At 44.3% G+C, this 15,874-nt stretch overlaps 1 protein-coding gene across 1 annotated transcript in view; it reads left to right on the plus strand.

Annotated features, from left to right (window-relative positions):
- The window catches only part of PAQR8 (progestin and adipoQ receptor family member 8), a 74,118-nt gene extending 62,689 nt beyond the window's left edge, over window positions 1-11,429 (plus strand). Inside the window, exon 2 of the mRNA XM_056564031.1 lies at window positions 6,919-11,429. Within this exon, the coding sequence (XP_056420006.1) occupies window positions 6,966-8,030 (1,065 nt within the window). The 5' untranslated portion in view covers window positions 6,919-6,965 and the 3' untranslated portion in view covers window positions 8,031-11,429. The remainder of the gene's footprint in view (window positions 1-6,918) is intronic.
- The last annotated feature ends 4,445 nt before the right edge of the window (window positions 11,430-15,874 follow it).

Raw genomic sequence — 15,874 nt, forward strand, 5'->3', positions numbered from 1 at the left:
CAACTGCCAGCATGCCCGGACAGCCAAAGGCTGTCCGGGCATGCTGGGAGTTGTAGTTTTGCAACAGCTGGGGCCACCCTGCTTGGGAAACACTGGTCTATGTAGAGGACAGGAGCTTCTTCAGGGTCCTGTAAGTAAAAAAAAAGTAATGGAGTCGCCCTTACCTGGTGTCCAAAGGAGCAGCTAACCCTGGTACAGGTAAAGAGTACAGAACATGTAATACCTCCCTGTACTGTAGGGGGCGCTACCAGACATCAGTCAGTGCATACGCTTCAGTAATACAGGTGATTTTACCAGTGAATGCCCAATTTGATTGGTCGGTTCTTCCAGCCATTGAAACGTTTCACAGATCTGGACTGTCTGTACATTGTATGTTGAGTCTGGTTTCAACTTACGATGATCCAGAAAAGACCATTGTATGTTGAAACTATTGTATGTTAAGGCCATTGTAAGTTGAGGGATCACTGTATATATATATAGACCGCGTGATTTTGACGTGACAATGAGGAACGACTTTCAGAAACGCTATATTGCGACAGATGTAGCAGAGCTCAGTTTGTTCTCTAACTTACTACGGTGGGTAAAAATTTTACATTTCAATAGTAATGAAAATCTAAATTGATTATGGGAGTGAACTGCAAGGCCAGGAACGAGAAGTTTTTCGATGCACTAGTTAAATCGCCGTCTGTTCGCCATTCCTCACGAATGTCCGGACTACTCCCAAGTTTGACTACTGAGGGTGCGTTCACACGCTATTTGTTTTTGCGGGTTTTCCGCTGCGTATTTGAAAGTGGGCGGGCTCATCTCGGCTATCCGCAGCAGATTTTCCACGATGGAATTTACGCTGCGGAAAATCCGCCGCAAGCCCCATAGAAGTCAGTAGGGACTGCAGCGGATTTTCCGCAGCGTAAATTCTGCCGCGGAAAATCTGCGAACGAACCCTTAAAGGGGCTCTCCACCATAAGGTGATTTTAGTATGTACCTGGCAGACAGTAATGGACATGCTTAGGAAGGATCTGCGTTTGTCTTGGGGCTAAATGGCTATGTTGTGAGATTACCGTAACACTGTGTCTAGCTTTATGTGAAATTGTATTTCCTGTTTTCAGTTTTCTTGTTTGCCTACAAATCCCATAATTCCATTTTCCTCCTTCCCACACATCAGCCACCCCACCCATTGAAACATAAATGAGCTGCAGACCTGTGGTTTTCAATCAGGGTGCCTCCAGCTGTTGCATTACTTGCAGATTGCTCTCTCCACCCATTGAAGCAGACAGGCTCCCTGTCATCAGCTGTCTAGTGAGTCAGGTCTTTAAAAAGAAAAGAACTTTCTCTGTAGCATACAGCAGCTGATAAGTACTGGAAGGATTGGGATTTTTTTATAGAAGTAATTTACAAATCTGTTTAACTTTCTGGCACCAGTTGATAATAAAAAATTGTTTTTTTAAATTGTTAAACTTTTTCCAGTGGAGTACCCCTTTAATCCTTCCAGTATTTATCAGCTGTATGCTCCACAGGAAGTTCTTTTCTTTTTAAATTTCTTTTTGAATTAAAAAATAAAAGAACTTCCTGTGGAGCATACAGCTGATAAATACTGGAAGGATTAAGATTTTTAAATAGAAGAAATTTACAAATCTGTTTAACTTTCTGGCACCAGTTGATTAAAAAAAAATTGTTTTCCACTGGAGTACCCCTTTAAGTCAGGTGAAGTGCATAGATACAGGAACATAGGTAGCACCTCTCCAATTGTTGGGGAAACTACAACTCCCAGTATGTACTGACAGCGTCTGAACATGAGGCGCTGCAGCTCTGCTACATCACAAAGTATTATAAGAGGTGAGTATGAAGATCATAAACCCGGCTACTTCTGTGGCTTAATTTCTCAGAACCGAAGAGCGAATCTTGATGGAAACGCCATTATGACAGGCAATGAGTGTCCAGCCGCGGAGATGGAACAATTTACACATATTAGATTATCCGTTAGACTAGGATAAGACGCTTAAAGGGAAACACACAGAAAACCTATTCAGAATACTAAAAAAATAATAAGAAAAATGTAAATCTGAAGTTGATTAGGAAAATAAATTGGTGCCACTGGCCCTTTAAGAAGCCATTACATCGTTGTGTTCTTCTTCTGCCACTCATTCTTAGTTACATCTAATTTTGGGAAAGCTGGGTGTGGTGGCCCAGTACAGGAGGTGTTACCCCTTTCTGTCCTGTCAGGCAGCCTCCCTACAGTGTCCCCTGTATAAGAGAAGAAAAAGACAAGAGACCGGAGGGGGCGCCTCGTGTGAGACCATTTAAGTAATAGGAAGGGATTTTGAAACTACAGTAATCTGCACATCCGTGTAGTTACTGTAGTTTCAAAACTCTTTCTTTTTTCAAGCCACAATAATGAATAACATTATAATTGTACATGCTTTACTATGAATTAGGATTTTCTGCATATTTATATTCGTTTTTATGTATTTTTACTGTATTTACATGGGATGTGTTTTGGTTTGGCTCCTCCCTCAATGTACCTGGCGCCCTTTTCTGCACCTATTTATAGAGTGATTGTATGTATTGTTTGTACACTGATCTGATGAAGGGGGTGGCTTCCCCGAAACGCGTAATCCTATCCTGCACTGGTTTTATTGTTTTTATTGTTATGCAATAAACCTACTCTTCTCTGGATTTGGTTAATCACACTTATGCACGGAACCAGCAGCGCCACTCAGAGGTTCTTTTGCTCAACCACTACTTGTTTACCCCCTTGGCCCCCTTGCATCTGTCCAACCATGTAAATATGTTTCTAATGTATTATACCATGTAATGTGTTCAGAAAGTGTTGTCACTTTAAGACTGTTCACCATGTGATTGTTACCCAGGAGGTACCAGTGACCAGGTGATCCCAGGGGTGACCTATGGGCTCCCTGCTAGTCTCCCCCATATAACCCCTGGGTGGTGCTAGCTCTTTCTTTTTCCTTACAAGTCTTTGCGGAGGTCAAGTCGAGTCCTAGAGAGTGTCCAGAGCAGGGGTCTCAAACTCAAATCTGGGGGCCACTAGAGGTAGCAACTGGGTGAGGCTGGGCCGCATGCGTTCCTTACATATAAAGCCTCCATCATGCGCCAGCAACCCTCCCATTCCCCCTACCCACGTGTGGTAATAGCATGAGCTGACGGATGATGGGGTTGCTACTTCTGGGGGTTCCCCACATTAGGTAGGCAGCAGGTTCCCCACATTAGATAGGCAGCAGTTTCCCCACATTAGGTAGGTAGTAGCAGGTTCCCCACATTAGGTAGTAGCAGGTTCCTCACATTAGCCAACGGCTGTCCGGGCATGCTGGGAGTTGTAGTTTTGCAACATCTGTAGGTCCGCAGGTTGAAGACCACTGGTATTGCAGTTTGTACTCACGTGTCCCCGCTGCTCTGGACCGTCACCGCTCGTCACCGCTGCCCTGGATGTCGCCGTCCATTGCTATTGCCGCGTCCCCGGGGTGTCCCCGACACTTCCCCGGCATCCTCGCTCTCCATCGCCGCCATCACGTCGTTACGCACGCCGCTCCTATTGGATGACGGGACGGCGTGCGCAGCGACGTGATGACGATAATGGAGAGCGCCGACGATGCATTGGATCCCATAGAGGACGCGCCGGAGCCCCGAGGACAGGTAAGTGATCGTCAGCGGACCACACGGGGCACCGTAAACGGCTATCCACTGGCAGCTGAAGCAGTCTGCGCTGCCGGATAGCCGTTTATGCGATGGCTCCGACATACAAAAGCATCGTATGTTGATGCTGCCTTCAACATGCGATGGCCACTGAGAGGCCATCACATGTTGAAATTATCGTATGTCGGGGCCATCGTAGGTCGGGGGGTCACTGTATATATAGAAACAGGAGAATACAGCAGCACACTGCTCGCACAAAGATACAGATAAAACATGAAATGCTATATTGCTACAATGCAAAAAAATGAAAAAATATAGGTACTTTGCTCACCATTTGGCCAAATAGTTTGGACCATCCCACCAAGATAAGGTGACCTCATTGGGACAGACCCTACACTGTGAATGTGCCTCTGTACAATCAGTTACCAGGCTTGTAAGGTCTGGAACATCCAGCACCTTATAAGATTATATTATTGTGTGCACTATTGTTTAAACACTTAACCAGGGAATTAGTGAAGCATTGTCTTATACTGTTATCAGAACATAATATGATACTAATATTATAATACTATATAGTGGCATTATCTAGGCACCATATGACTGTGTATTATATGACACTAGTATTAGGAAGCAATATGATGACATTGCATAGTATGGCACTTTTATTTGGGTACTGTATAGCACTGTCCAGTATTTGGACATTGTATGATACTGATAATGGAGCACTGTATGGCGGTATTATTTAGGCACCATACTTTTTGGTCTATAGCATGGGCATTTTATAATTTATACCCCTATTATTAGTGGGGGAATTATTTGATCTGTGGAAACTTTCTGAATGACCAATGGTGTGAATGAATAACAGTCTTTAAAGGGGTACTCCGCCCCTAGACAACTTATCGCCTATCCAAAGTATAGGGGATAAGATGTCTGATCGTGGGGACCCCCACGATCTCGGCTGCGGCACCCCAGACATCTGGTGCACAGAGCGTACTTCGCTCTTTGCCGGATAACTGGCGATGCGAGGTGATGGCACATGATGTCACGGCCACGCCCCTGCTTGTGACATCATGGCCACTCCCCCTCAATGCAAGTCTATGGGAGGGGATGTGATGGCTGTCACACCCCCTCCCATAGACTTGCATTGAGGGGTGTGGCCGTGACATCACGAGCGGGGGTGGCAGTGACGTCACAAGCCTCCAGCAATGCACCCAATGCTCTAAATGAATACAAGGTGCAGCAGGGAGATCGCGGGGGTCCCCAGCGGCAGGACCCCCGCGATCAGACATCTTATCCCCTATCCTTTGGATAGGGGATAAGATGTCTAGGGATGGAGTACCCTTTTAATATATTGGTAATATAATGTTCTGTCCAAGGGCCTGTACAGACCTTGATTCAGCACTGTGCCTATGGATAAGGTACATGTGTACACACTGATCAAAAAAATAAAGGGAACACTTAAACAACACAATGTAACTCCAAGTCAATGACACTTCTGTGAAATCCCACTGTCCACTCAGGAAGAACACTGATTGACAATCAATTTCAAATGGATTAGACAACAGGTGGAAATTATAGGCAATTAGCAAGACACCCCCAATAAAGTAGTGGTTCTGCAGGTGGTGACCACAGACCACTTCTCAGATCCTATGCTTCCAGGCTGATGTTTTGGTCACTTTTGAATGCTGGCGGTGCTTTCACTCTAGTGGTAGCATAAGACGGAGTCTACAACCCACACAAGTGGCTCAGGTAGTGCAGCTCATCCAGGATGGTACATCAATGCGAGCTGTGGCAAGAAGGTTTTCTGTGTCTGTCAGCGTAGTGTCCAGAGCATGGAGGCGCTACCAGGAGATGGGCCAGTACATCAGGAGGCCGTAGGAGGGCAACAACCCGGCAGCAGGACCGCTACCTCCGCCTTTGTGCAAGGAGGAGCAGAAGGAGCACTGCCAGAGCCCTGCAAAATGACCTCCAGCAGGCCACAAATGTGCATGTGTCCACTCAAACGGTCAGAAACAGACTCCATGAGGGTGGTATGCGGGCCTGATGTCCACAGGTGGGGGTTGTGCTTACAGTCCAACACCGTGCAAGACGTTTGGCATTTGCCAGAGAACACCAAGATTGGCAAATTGGCCACTTGCACCCTGTGCTCTTCACAGATGAAAGCAGGTTCACACTGAGCACATGTGACAGACGTGACAGAGTCTAGAGACACCATGGAGAATGTTCTGCGGCCTGCAACATCCTCCAGCATGACCGGATTGGCGGTGAGTCAGTAAAGGTGTGGGGTGGCATTTCTTTGGGGGACCACACAGCCCTCCATGTGTTTGCCAGAGGTAGCCTGACTGCCATTAGGTACCGAGATGAGATCCTCAGACCCCTTGTGAGACCATATGCTGGTGCGGTTGGCCCTGGGCTCCTCCTAGACCTCATGTGGCTGAATTGTGTCAGCAGTTCCTGCAAGAGGAAGGCATTGATGCTATGAACTGGCCCACCCGTTCCCCAGACCTGAATCCGATTGAGCACATCTGGGACATCATGTCTCGCTCCATCCACCAACGCCACGTTGCACCACAGACTGTCCAGGAGTTGGTGGATACTTTAGTCCAGGTCTGGGAGGACATCCCTCAGGAGACCATCTGCCAACTCATCAGGAGCATGCCCAGGCGTTGTAGGGAGGTCATACGGGCACGTGGTGGCCACACACACTACTGAGCCTCATTGTGACTTGTTTTAAGGACATTACATAAAGTTGGATCAGTCTGTAGTGTGGTTTTCCTCTATGATTGTGAGTGTGACTCCATATCCAGACCTCCATGGGTTGATACATTTGATTTCCATTGATAATTTTTGTGTGATTTTGTTGTCAGCACATTCAACTATGTAAAGACGAAAGTATTTCATACGATTAGTTCATTCAGATCTAGGATGTGTTATCTTAGTGTTCCCTTTATTTTTTTGAGCAGTGTAGATCTGACCACACTTGGTTATAGGGCAGAGCTTTGCCCTTTCGTATTTCATCAGTGATACTTATAAGGAAAAATGAGTTCTTATTGATATTGCCATTTATAAGTACCATGGCTTTCCAGCCTCATATCATTTTAAAAGCTTTCACTCCACTAGAATCCTGATGAATTAGTCATGTAAAGAAGCAGCTTCCTCTAGCTTTGAATGTAATGTAAGATCCGATTATTGTCTAACATTTGTCTTTGTTAGTCCTTGTTGTAAATGGTTTTCTATTGGGTTGACTTATGGTTTTCTTCTTCACTCTAGGTTGAAATCAGATTACATTGACCTGCATCAACCTCAGTCCTTCAGCAATGACTACAGCCATCCTGGAATGTATAAGTACGTTGTCTATCAGTGCCCAACAGCTCCGCCGCCTTCCCATGTTCCTGGAGAGTGGCCTTCTCAAAAAGATGCCTTCAACAGTCGAGGACTCAGATGTTCCCAACCTCTTCAGAGAACCCTATATTCTGGCCGGATATAGGCCGACAGACCAATCCTGGAAGTATTATTTTCTTAGCCTTTTCCAGAAGCACAATGAATCAGTAAATGTCTGGACTCATCTTCTCGTGGCTTTTGCCGTTATTTGGAGGTTCCGAGCCTTCGTGGAGACAGAAAGCTTTTCCTGGAACACATTATCGATACCTCTCGTCTTATATGTACTGGCCTCATTGACCTATCTCACATGCAGTATGCTAGCACATTTGCTCCAGTCCAAATCTGAGCTTGCCCATTACACTTTCTACTTCATGGACTATGTTGGAGTTAGCACTTACCAGTATGGAAGTGCCTTGGCCCATTTCTACTACAGTTCCCACCAAGCTTGGTATGACAAGGCCTGGCCTTTCTTCTTGCCAGGGGCTGCTTTATTAGGATGGATGTCCTGTGTGGGTTGCTGCTACGCTAAATATCGATACAGGAGGCCATACCCAGTCATGAGGAAGATCTGCCAGGTTGTCCCATCAGGGTTTGCCTATATCTTGGACATCAGCCCGGTTGTCCATCGGATTATAGTTTACTATATGGAGGACAGCTCAGACAGGGCCATATGGTACCACTGTCTACAGATCATCTTCTTTGTCGTTAGCTCCTATTTTTTCTCTTGTCCCGTCCCGGAAAAATTCTTCCCTGGTGGATGTGATATCATTGGTCATGGCCACCAAATTTTTCATTTGTTTTTAGGTTTATGTACTCTGTCCCAACTGGAAGCCATACTACTAGACTACCAGGCCAGGCATGAACAATTTACAGCACGGTACAGCCCAGGATTTACCCAACTTTCTTGCCTTTCCTTCTTCCTACTCATCTTCTGCACAGCTATCACGGCCTTCTACCTGCGGCAGAAAATTAAGCAGAAATTAGCCAAGAAAGACTTGTAAGGAGCAAACGCCTTAGACTTCTCCTCTTAACATGTTATTTAATAACATAGGACCTACTAATTTGTTTACCACTAAAAAAAACAAGTTTTGGATGTAAAATTGAATGTGAGTTATTCTGTAGCCAAGTACAACACTTTTCCGATGAATGGCATTTGTCCAAGGCTGCTATTAGGACTTGGCATATAGAAGGAAATAGAAGGAAACTTCTGTATATTGCACTTATTTTTCTCTTTTCTATTAAATTGTTGGAATGTTCACGTTATAATTGACCCAAGAGACAAATGCCATTTTTGACAAGTGCTGGAGAAATGTGATCATTATAAGAAATCTCCCTTTAATTAGTTGTTTAAAGTGAGATTTAGAAAATTTAGTTAAGAATTTAATGCCTCTGTTAAATATATTAGCGGGTCTTAGCCATGGAGAGATCCCACTGACTATCACAATGTAAGCAAAAACTGAGCTTTCCCCTTTTATTGAGCTATTTTATGGAGCCAGGTTACCCAGGGCACAAGGGCAAAGTCTTTGTTTCCTTTTTTTTCTATGATCCTTGGATGAATTCTTTTCAGTAGAGAGAGAAGGATGAGACTATCCAAGACCAACCCATCAAGACACCCTAGGCTCTTACAAAGGGCCTCATAGCAGCCAAACATTACAGTTGCCCTTGAATCACAGTCATTTTTTGCAATGGTCTGAAATGCCACGTAGATTAGGTGAAATCCACTTCTTGAAATTTTTTTTCCAATGTTCAACTAACATACCTGGCCACCTAAACACTATACTAAGATGTTGGGTGACGGGTGAAAAATTCTGGTTTATAACGGAATCATACGGCACAAAATGGCAGCTTAGGTTCTTCAAGCACTTAAAAATCTAGGGAACATATCTAGGGGATATTTTACAAGAGTCTAGGTTATGTTTCACAGTTGCACTTTATAAATGAACCAAGCTTAAACTTATCTAGTGTTGGAATGAAGGATTTGGGGATTTTAGGCTTATTTGTCACCTGATTGACTAAACAGCATTTGATCCTTTCTACTGTCAGCTTCAGATAGTGATATTTTCTGCTGAATCACAAGTGTCTCTGGTGGGCCAAACCAGCCCTGAACTTATCCTTTTATGGTATTGACTGAACAGATTTGATAGCTTCCATGTCTGGTTCAAATTTCTCTTGGTCTTTGGGGCATATGTTTCCACCTTCTCCCTAACCTCAGGTTCAATAGTTGGAAAAAAAATTCAATTCAATGTTTGCCCATAAGTGGACTCACGAAGAATGAGGCCACAGTTTTGGTAAGAGGATCTAGAACTCCTTTATTCAAATTTAAGTCCAAAGCATTATAACTTTACATTCACTTTGTAGCTTTTTATACTCACAGACAGTCTTAACAAGTAATGAACTGGTGCTGGCAATTGTAGCCCTATAGCTGGGTTCACAGAGAGTAAATTTTTCAATGCATATTTAAGTTCACGCAACAATTTTCCCAGAAAATGTGGTCACATTTTATGCTGCGGCCGCATTTTCCAGGAAAATCAGCGTGTATTTTAAAATTAAAATGTATTTTACACTGTGAGGACCCAGTCTATGTATCTATCTGTTTATGTCTAATCCTTATACAATATATATGTGATATAACACTTGTATAAATGATTGTGCTGAAGGTTGGCCGAAGTGTCTAGTTTGCACTGGAATATAATGACTAGATGCAATGAAGCTGGCCTTCACATGATGTCCACATGTTCTACGTGGATGTCTACTGCACATGAGACTCTTGGTCCACTGGCACCCTGATGTTCTGCCATAGGCCAGTTATTATATATTAACCAGTATATTATAGGTGATAATAGATTTAAAAAAATGTTAACACAGATGACCACTGTGATCAACCCACTTAGAAATTTGAGAGTAAGGATTGTCAGTCACATTCCCTTGTAAAAAGAGGTGTCCTATTGACCCAGTGGTTGGCGTAGTTCACTTATGACACTGTTGCCCAGGTTTCATATCTAACCAGGGCAGCATATGCATAAAATATGTACATTCTCCATACTCCAAAACCACATAAGTTTAGATGGCCCCAGCAGTGCGCCATCAGGTGGCCTCCTTCCCTGACTACAACAGTATTTCATTCAGTCAATCCTTACAATTATTTTTTACTTCAGACAGCAAAAAGGCTCCAAGTGCCCCTGCAGGGCTTCCAGCAGCATTGGACCAAATCGGGCAGAGCCATGACATCTGAGCTTTTGGGGGGGTGAAATATAATGTAAAAGCACATTTACAACTGGAGCCTTCCTTTGTAAGAGGCACACAAGGGGGGAGGTTATAGCGTAAATGAAAACAGAGGCCCATTCTGGTACTGATTCACACCAACATACCTTCAGTCATTTCCAGCCCTCAAATTCATTACTTAAAATGACAGTAGGTGCCCTTGGGTCCATGAGGAATGACACAAGGGCCCCATGGGATGACCTTATAGGTACACTTTACCTTTCCGTCCCTAGTGTCTCTACCTATAAAGATTAAGAGACATTGTCAGCTCCTCGGGGGTGGAGTCTGACCTGAATAAATAGATTGGTTTTACAACACAAAATTATATCAGTGTTATATAAACAAAATGAATGATAATTTTTGCAGATATATATAACAAGGGAATAAAAAGTATCTTAAGCTTCCAAGTAAGCTACAATTATGGGCCAATTATAACCCTGCAAGAAAGGGGCATTATTGTCCAATACAATGAGATTATTTTTTTATTTTTGTTTTGCTTTTTTTTATAAACATATATTTATTATTGGTCGGGCTGCTGACATGATGGAGTCCCTTACACCCACTATGTGTAGGTTTTTACTGTGTTTAATGAAAACATGTTTTAATATCTGGTACTTTACTAGTATATTTATACTATAAACCCACTGAGCCTGTCCACTTAAGGCAACCACTGCCCTGTGAGCAGGTCTCCTGGGAACAAGAGGTGCCTAACCGGACATATGGAAATGGGTTGTCCAAAAAGGTGAATTCTTGTAAAGCATGTACAGGTCCACCTACCATCTCAGATTTTGACTACTTACAGAATTTATCCCAAAAAAATTGTTTTTATGTCATGGATAATACTTTTTTTAAAAAATAAATTATTACTTGATCCCAACAGAAAATCTTGCTGTGTAATATACCTGTGGTTTTCCGCATTTTTTTTTTAACTCAATGTACATGGTGACCAAATATAATAAAACACATTTTACACGTCTGGACTGGAGTCTTTGATTGAATTGAATTATTTGAATTGTTTATCGAGCTAAAATTGAAAATGTGCCTGTGCCCCTGTTTGAGGAGTAACCCACTTGGAATCCTAAATATGGGACATGTTAAAGAGTACCTTTCATCAAAATTTTTTTGATATGTTAGAGCTGATTGTATATAGAACAACTTTGTAATTGGATTTAATTTAAAAAAAATTGCTTCCTTTTATGTGTATTTTCATTTTGAAAATGTGGCCAATAGGGGCCTCCCTAGGAGTCCCTGGCCGCAAGCTTTTTCATTGATTTCATTGATTGATTTCTGCCATTCCGGACGCACTGTCAGGTCGGCGTGAGTCCGGAATCGCAGCGCTGGCTGAGCATGTGACAAGCTCAGTACAGCTCCCCGCCTGTCAATCAGAGAACAAACGGCACTCTGTACACTGAGGACAAGAGGGGCTCTGTACGCTGAGGACAAGAGGGGCTCTGTACACTGAGGACAAGAGGGGCTCTGTACACTGAGGACAAGAGGGGCTCTGTACACTGAGGACAAGCAGGGCTCTGTACACTGAGGACAAGCAGGGCTCTGTACACTGAGGACAAGCAGGGCTCTGTACACTGAGGACAAGAGGGGCTCTGTACACTGAAGACAAGCAAGGCTCTGTACACTGAGGACAAGAGGGGCTCTGTACACTGAGGACAAGCAGGGCACTGTACACTGAGGACAAGCAGGGCTCTGTACACTGAGGACAAGCAGGGCTCTGTACACTGAGGACAAGCAGGGCTCTGTACACTGAAGACAAGCAAGGCTCTGTACACTGAGGACAAGCAAGGCTCTATACACTGAGGACAAGCAAGGCTCTGTACACTGAGGACAAGCAGGGCTCTGTACACTGAGGACAAGCAAGGCTCTGTACACTGAAGACAAGCAAGGCTCTGTACACTGAGGACAAGCAGGGCTCTGTACACTGAGGACAAGCAGGGCTCTGTACACTGAGGACAAGAGGGGCTGTGTACACTGAGGACAAGAGGGGCTCTGTACACTGAGGACAAGCAGGGCTCTGTGCACTGAAGACAAGCAGGGCTCTGTACACTGAGGACAAGCATGATGAGAGCATTATATGAGGGACACAGCACAGGGGGCATTAAATGTTAGGGGAGCATGACGGGGGCATTATATGTGAGGGGCACAGCACAGGGGGCATTTTATGTGATTGGCACAGCATAGGGGGCATTATATGTGAATGGCACAGCATAGGGGGCATTATATGTTAGGTGCACAGGACAGAGGGCATTTTTATTATGTGGGCGGAACAGGACGGACATTATTAATATGTGGGGGGGTGCAGGAAGGGCCATAATTATTATATGTGAAGGCACAGAGTGTTTTGCATTTTAGAGGTATGGTGTATATTATAAAGGAATTTCAGGGTTGGTACGATTTTTATGGGCCACAATACATTATAGTATTGTATTCAGAGGGTGCACTGCACGGCAAGGTTATATTCAGATGGTACAGTGTGCGGAAGTATTATATTCAGAGAACGCTTTATGTGGCAGTAGTATATTCAGAGAGCGCAGTGTGTGGTAGTATTATATTCAGAGAGCGCAGTGTGTGGCAGTATTATATTCAGGGAGCGCAGTGTGTGGTAGTATTATATTCAGGGAGTGCAGTGTGTGGTAGTATTATATTCAGAGGGTACAGTGTGTGGTAGTATTATATTCAGAGAGCGCAGTGTGTGGTAGTATTATATTCAGAGGGTACAGTGTGTGGTAGTATTATATTCAGAGAGCGCAGTGTGTGGTAGTATTATATTCAGGGAGTGCAGTGTGTGGTAGTATTATATTCAGAGAGCGCAGTGTGTGGTAGTATTATATTCAGAGGGTACAGTGTGTGGTAGTATTATATTCAGAGAGCGCAGTGTGTGGTAGTATTATATTCAGAGGGTACAGTGTGTGGTAGTATTATATTCAGAGAGCGTAGTGTGTGGTAGTATTATATTCAGAGGGTACAGTGTGTGGTAGTATTATATTCAGAGAGCGTAGTGTGTGGTAGTATTATATTCAGAGGGTGCAGTGTGTGGTAGTATTATATTCAGAGAGCGCTGTGTGTCGTAGTATTATATTCAGAGGCTACAGTGTGGGGTATTCAGAGAATATGGTGTTTAGCAGTATTATAATAATTATTGTTTTCATATAGAGGATCAGAATCCGCTGACAAATTAAGGAGCCATCTGGGAGTCATTTTCTGCAGAGAGAAGATTTAGCTGACAAAGTCACAGCGGTCCCATCAAAGCTGTAGTCACTTGTAAGTTTTGCAGTTTTCATGGGTGAAACAACAACTCCCAGCATAACCTTACCACTGCTTAGGTCATACTAGGAGCTGTAGTTTTAAATGGTAAAAACCTCTTTAGCACTTTCCCATTCTGTGACAATTTGTATATTTGATTATTATGCTGGAAATTATTTTCTGCAACCTGCTACACTGCGGGCATCACAACTATACTGCCAACCTAATGTGGGGGAACTACAACCTAATGTGGGGGAACTATACTGCAAAGTAAATGTGGGGGAACTATACTGCCAACCTAATGTAGGAGGACTATACTGCCAACCTAATGGGGGGGGGGACTACAACCTAATGTGGGGGAACATACTGCCAACCTAATGTGGGTGAACTACAACCTAATGTGGGGGAACTATACTGCCAACCTAATGTGGGGGGAACTACAACCTAATGTGGGGGAACTACAACCTAATGTGGGGGAACTACAACCTAATGTGGGGGAACTATACTGCCTACCTAATGTGGGGGAACTATACTGCCTACCTAATGTGGGGGAACTATACTGCCAACCTAATGTGGGGGAACTACAACCTAATGTGGGGGAACTATACTGCAAACTAAATGGGGGGGAACTATACTGCCAACCTAATGTGGGGGAACTACAACCTAATGTGGGGGAACTATACTGCCAACCTAATGTGGGGGAACTACAACCTAATGTGGGGGAACTACAACCTAATGTGGGGGAACTATACTGCCTACCTAATGTGGGGGAACTATACTGCCTACCTAATGTGGGGGAACTATACTGCCAACCTAATGTGGGGGAACTATACTGCCTACCTAATGTGGGGGAACTACAACCTAATGTGGGGGAACTATGCTGTCTACCTAGTGTGGGGGAACTGGAAGCTATGCTGCCTACCTAGTGTGGGGGCACTATGCTGCATACTTAAAGGGGTGCTCCACTGCCCCAGCGTTCTGAACATTTTGTTCCAAGCCCTGGGTGCCGGCTGCGGGGGTTATGATGCCATAGCCACGCCCCTTGCGATGTCACACCACACCCCCTCAATGCAAGTCTATGGGAGGGGGCGTGTCGACCAGCACTTGATACTATAAAAGTGCCCCTCCCGAGACTAGACTCTGGATCCGCCCCTGATCGGGGGAGTGAAGGAAGGTATGTACCTGTTGATTTTTTTTACTGCCGGCAGTATGGACGATAATTTTCCTATTCCGGAGTTCTCCTTTAACTACCTTTACTGAGCTTGTGAAGTTGGTATAACACAAAGAGTGTTATAGAGTGCAGTGTACTCCTTGCGAGCCTTGTTGCCGTTCTGAGACTTGTGGTGCTTTTCCCCGGACTGAATTGTAGAATTTTTGGTTATGATAGCTAGGGTCCTCCCAAGGCACTGTAGACTATTCTGCAGGGGCCTGTAGTCCTCCCAAGAGTGACAATTGTAGGACGACCAGTAGTAAACTAAAGTAGGCCTCAATTTAGGACCCACGACTCAGCACCCCTGAGCTTAGCAGCTGCTCAGGAGTCCTGCTGGAACTAGACTGACTAACTCCTCCCCTGTACCTCACTATACACTAGACTTTTGGGGTCTCATTGGCTCACATGGTCACATGGGGTTTGCTTCTCACAATTTTAAAGGCACAGTAACATATTAAACTTACAGATATGGAACAAGAACAAAATTAATTTAAAGAAAATATATTATTCCTATTTTACACTGTACCAGTGTTTCCCAACCAGGGTGCCTCCAGATGTTGCAAAACTGCAACTCCCAGCATGACTGGACAGCCAACGGCTGTCCAGGCATGCTGGGAGTTGTAGTTTTGCAACATCTGGAGGCACCCTGGTTGGGAAACACTGCACTATACACTTATTCGGATATATAAAAAAAACGTCAGTGGGTCCAACACTATATGCTGTCAGGCTGCCCAAGTCAGTCCTCAACCACGGGACAGCCACTTGTGCCGGGACACCTGGGTCTTATCCAGATCACTGTAACTTGAAACCAGACTCCACATACAATGCTACAGACAGTCCAGATCTGCAAAACGTGTCAATGGCGGGAAGAACCGACCAATCAGAATGGGCATTCACTGATAAATCACCTGTATCACTGAAGCGTATGCACTGACTGGCTGTCTGGTTGCGCCCCCTACAGTACAGGGAGGTATTACATGTTCTGTACTACCTGCGCCAGTGATAGCTGCTCCAAATAAGGGCGGCTCCATTTGAAAAAATTTGGGACACTGCTTGTACAGTACAGGACCCTGAAGAAGCTCCTGTCCTCTACATAGACAGTGATTTACAGCTCCCAGC

Source organism: Hyla sarda, chromosome 3, assembly GCF_029499605.1.
Source record: "Hyla sarda isolate aHylSar1 chromosome 3, aHylSar1.hap1, whole genome shotgun sequence".
NCBI classification, from domain to species: Eukaryota; Metazoa; Chordata; class Amphibia; order Anura; family Hylidae; genus Hyla; species Hyla sarda.